Raw genomic sequence first — 2,957 nt, forward strand, 5'->3', positions numbered from 1 at the left:
ACTTTTACTCATTCTCCCAATCAAATAGAACAAACAATCTCTTGCTAACCAGTTGTGTAACTGATGCTGGCAGGAAAGCCTTTCGTCACCGTAGTATCTGTCTCTGGAACCGTCTGCCGAGCGTGTGCAAAAGTGCTAGAAGCTACGCCGTCTTCAAAATATCTTGTAAAACATTCCTCTCAGCAGAAAACTGATTATTATTAGAACTGATTGATTATTAGCAGAAATCACATTGTACGCAAACTTTGAAAACCATTATAAGGTTACTTGTGTTACGTGAATATGTAGTTAAATAAATAAATAAATAAATAAAGCAACTTCAGCCATTTGGAAACGAGACTCACTGTTTGGTGAAACAAATTATCCTTTTGGCCCTAAACAACTATCGCTTGGCCTAGGATAGCCTACGTTACTGTCGTATGACGGCCAAAGAAGAACAAGGCTATAAATAACATCGCGTTGGAATCAAGCATAGGGTTGTAAACAGTTCATCTAGGTAAATCATGCAGTAGCTAAAATTACTTCGTAGTTCGTAGTAAACTACGCATTTACATAGAATATTGGCAAGTTATTCCCCGATGCCTACCTTTTCGCAAATCTGAGAAACCGCGCATCTGCTCTGCAATTGCGGGGCTCTTGCTTTATGTAGGCATAACTCCTTTAACTTTGTTTTTTTTTATTCTCTACCAAGTGCAGAAAATTCCCAAAAGGTTGGTTTTATTAACCATGTAGTGACGAATTGGGCTACAGGATCGACGAATTGGACTATCAAGCTCAACTCCGTCAATGAGTAGAAACAGTCCGAAAAGACTGCAAAAATGGCATCAAAAACATGGCATATTGTTTTATACATAATAACAAAGCTGCATTTTAGTTATCTTAAAAATATATTTATTTTTTATTTGTATTATCTACGAATAATATTTTTACATGATTTTTAGTACTTTTATTGGCATTAAAATAATATTTACAAACAGTTTTGTACCTATGGCTCATTTTCCTAAATCATTCATCGCATTTGTGGTTAATCTGGTGAAGCTATTGGAAAGATGTTCCTCCTCGTCCTGCTGCATTCGTTGTTGATAGGTCTCCTGCTTGATATCGGCTGTGGTTAGGCCCAGAAATAGTTCCATATCTTCCATGTACAGGTTGCCCATGTTGCATTCGACAGTGTTCACCTGGTTTCCCAGACCACCGGTGGGCATACTATTATTAACATTGTACTGCATGTTGCTGGCATTGGCTGGCATTTGATACACATTGTATGGCTGCGGCTGATTCCGAAATTGAGCTTGTTGTTGGTATGCACTCATCGATTGAGCGCCCAAATTCACCGACATTGAAAAGTTTTGCTGTTGGCCGGTCATAGAAAAATCGTTGGAAGGACCCGGCTGGTAACCTCTTGCTGGTGGACCCACATTGTTTGCTCCCATAAACGGAGAAATGGCTCCTTGAGATGGACCTGCACACCATTGATTCATAGAAGCATCATTAGTACGATAAGGTCCTTGAAAAGCGTTCAATTGATTCAACGGTTCCCCTCGATCGGTCTTTGTTGGCTCATTTGGAACCGGTTGTCCGACAAAACCACCAAACCCAGGAGTAGGGTCTATTGTCTCACAACTGCTCATTTTTTGCCTTTTTCTTTTCTGACTAAACGATTCAACTGGGAGTAGTTCGAACGGTAATGGTTCACTAGTAGCTCCATCCGAAAGCCTTCTTAGCTGAATATTTACCATCACAGAATGTTCAACATCGAGAGTGCGATATCTGGGAGTTCTAAAACAAATAGCCACTTGTTTGTGTACATTGTTGTGTTGAAATTCTCCAGAATCCGTCCACACTATTCTACCGTTTCGCTCTTCGTAGAATCGCACAGATATGTCCTCTTTGGTGACTTTTTCACAGAGAAGAATAATTTCCTTTCCGCCTGAAACTGGCGCAGTAACTTCACTAAGTTTACATATTACCAAATCGGACATCGCCTTTTTATCATAGATTATATCCGACACGACTGGTTGAAGAGGTTGCGTGAATTTTTTATCGGGGCCTCCGGGCAGGTACACTTGGAAACACAGTCGAACGGCGTTAAGGTCGATCGTGGCAGGTTGTTTTGCATGTCCGAATTTGGTGTGAAATGGATCCACCTGAATCCTTTCTCTGAGGCCAAGGGACTCCTCGATGCCTTTCTTTTTAACACATTGTATGCCAAGATTACTGAACACATAGCTCATACTGTTACAGTCGAGTTTTACAGTGCAAACGCCTTCCTTGCAACCTTCCTTTCCGACGAGATTGTGTGGATGAGGCCGGTATGGTGGATCCTTCGTAACACAAGATACCACAACCATTGCCGGTCCTTTGTAACCGCGAACTTCGATTGCCGGGAAAGTCTTCTGTTCCGGCGTGCTGTGTACTCCAGGAATCGAACCCGCCGAACGACCTTCACATTCGTACCGAAATCTTAGTGCTTTCGATTGAGGCTGCTCGGTTATAGCGACAAATGGTTTTTGCACTCCCGTTGGTGCCATCGTGATTCGGCAAAAACTGGATTCACACTGGCGGTAGTTGTATTTGTAGTGTACGACTCGCTAGAAACCTGATTTTGTTTTCCAGTCGACAGGCAGAAATGTAAAGTTATGGATCTACCCTGGTAGGTCAGTATTGTTTACCTCCACACATGCTAAAATGCTATATCTACACTCAAAACATCTCACACATATTTAATGGTGAAATTCCATTGAAAATTCTGTTTGCCACACAAAATCCTTCAGTGTACACATGAAAATTGTATACTTATAAATAATATGAGCAAATTTTGTACGTACACCTAAAAGGTACATGTTTGACGTATAAACATCATATATCTAAAACCTTAAAGCTTTCTCAGTGTATTGCATAGGAAAAAATATGCTTTTTGACTTGTCAAGCCCACAACACACACCTCACTAAACAAA

At 40.8% G+C, this 2,957-nt stretch overlaps 1 protein-coding gene across 1 annotated transcript; it reads right to left on the reverse strand.

Moving 5' to 3' along the window:
* Nucleotides 1-992: 992 nt before the first annotated feature.
* Nucleotides 993-2,531, reverse strand: LOC128735795 (embryonic polarity protein dorsal-like). The gene has a single exon (XM_053830281.1). It carries the CDS (start codon nucleotides 2,529-2,531, stop codon nucleotides 993-995), a length of 1,539 nt encoding a protein of 512 aa, XP_053686256.1.
* Nucleotides 2,532-2,957: the final 426 nt, after the last annotated feature.

Source organism: Sabethes cyaneus, chromosome 2 (assembly GCF_943734655.1).
Source record: "Sabethes cyaneus chromosome 2, idSabCyanKW18_F2, whole genome shotgun sequence".
NCBI classification, from domain to species: Eukaryota; Metazoa; Arthropoda; class Insecta; order Diptera; family Culicidae; genus Sabethes; species Sabethes cyaneus.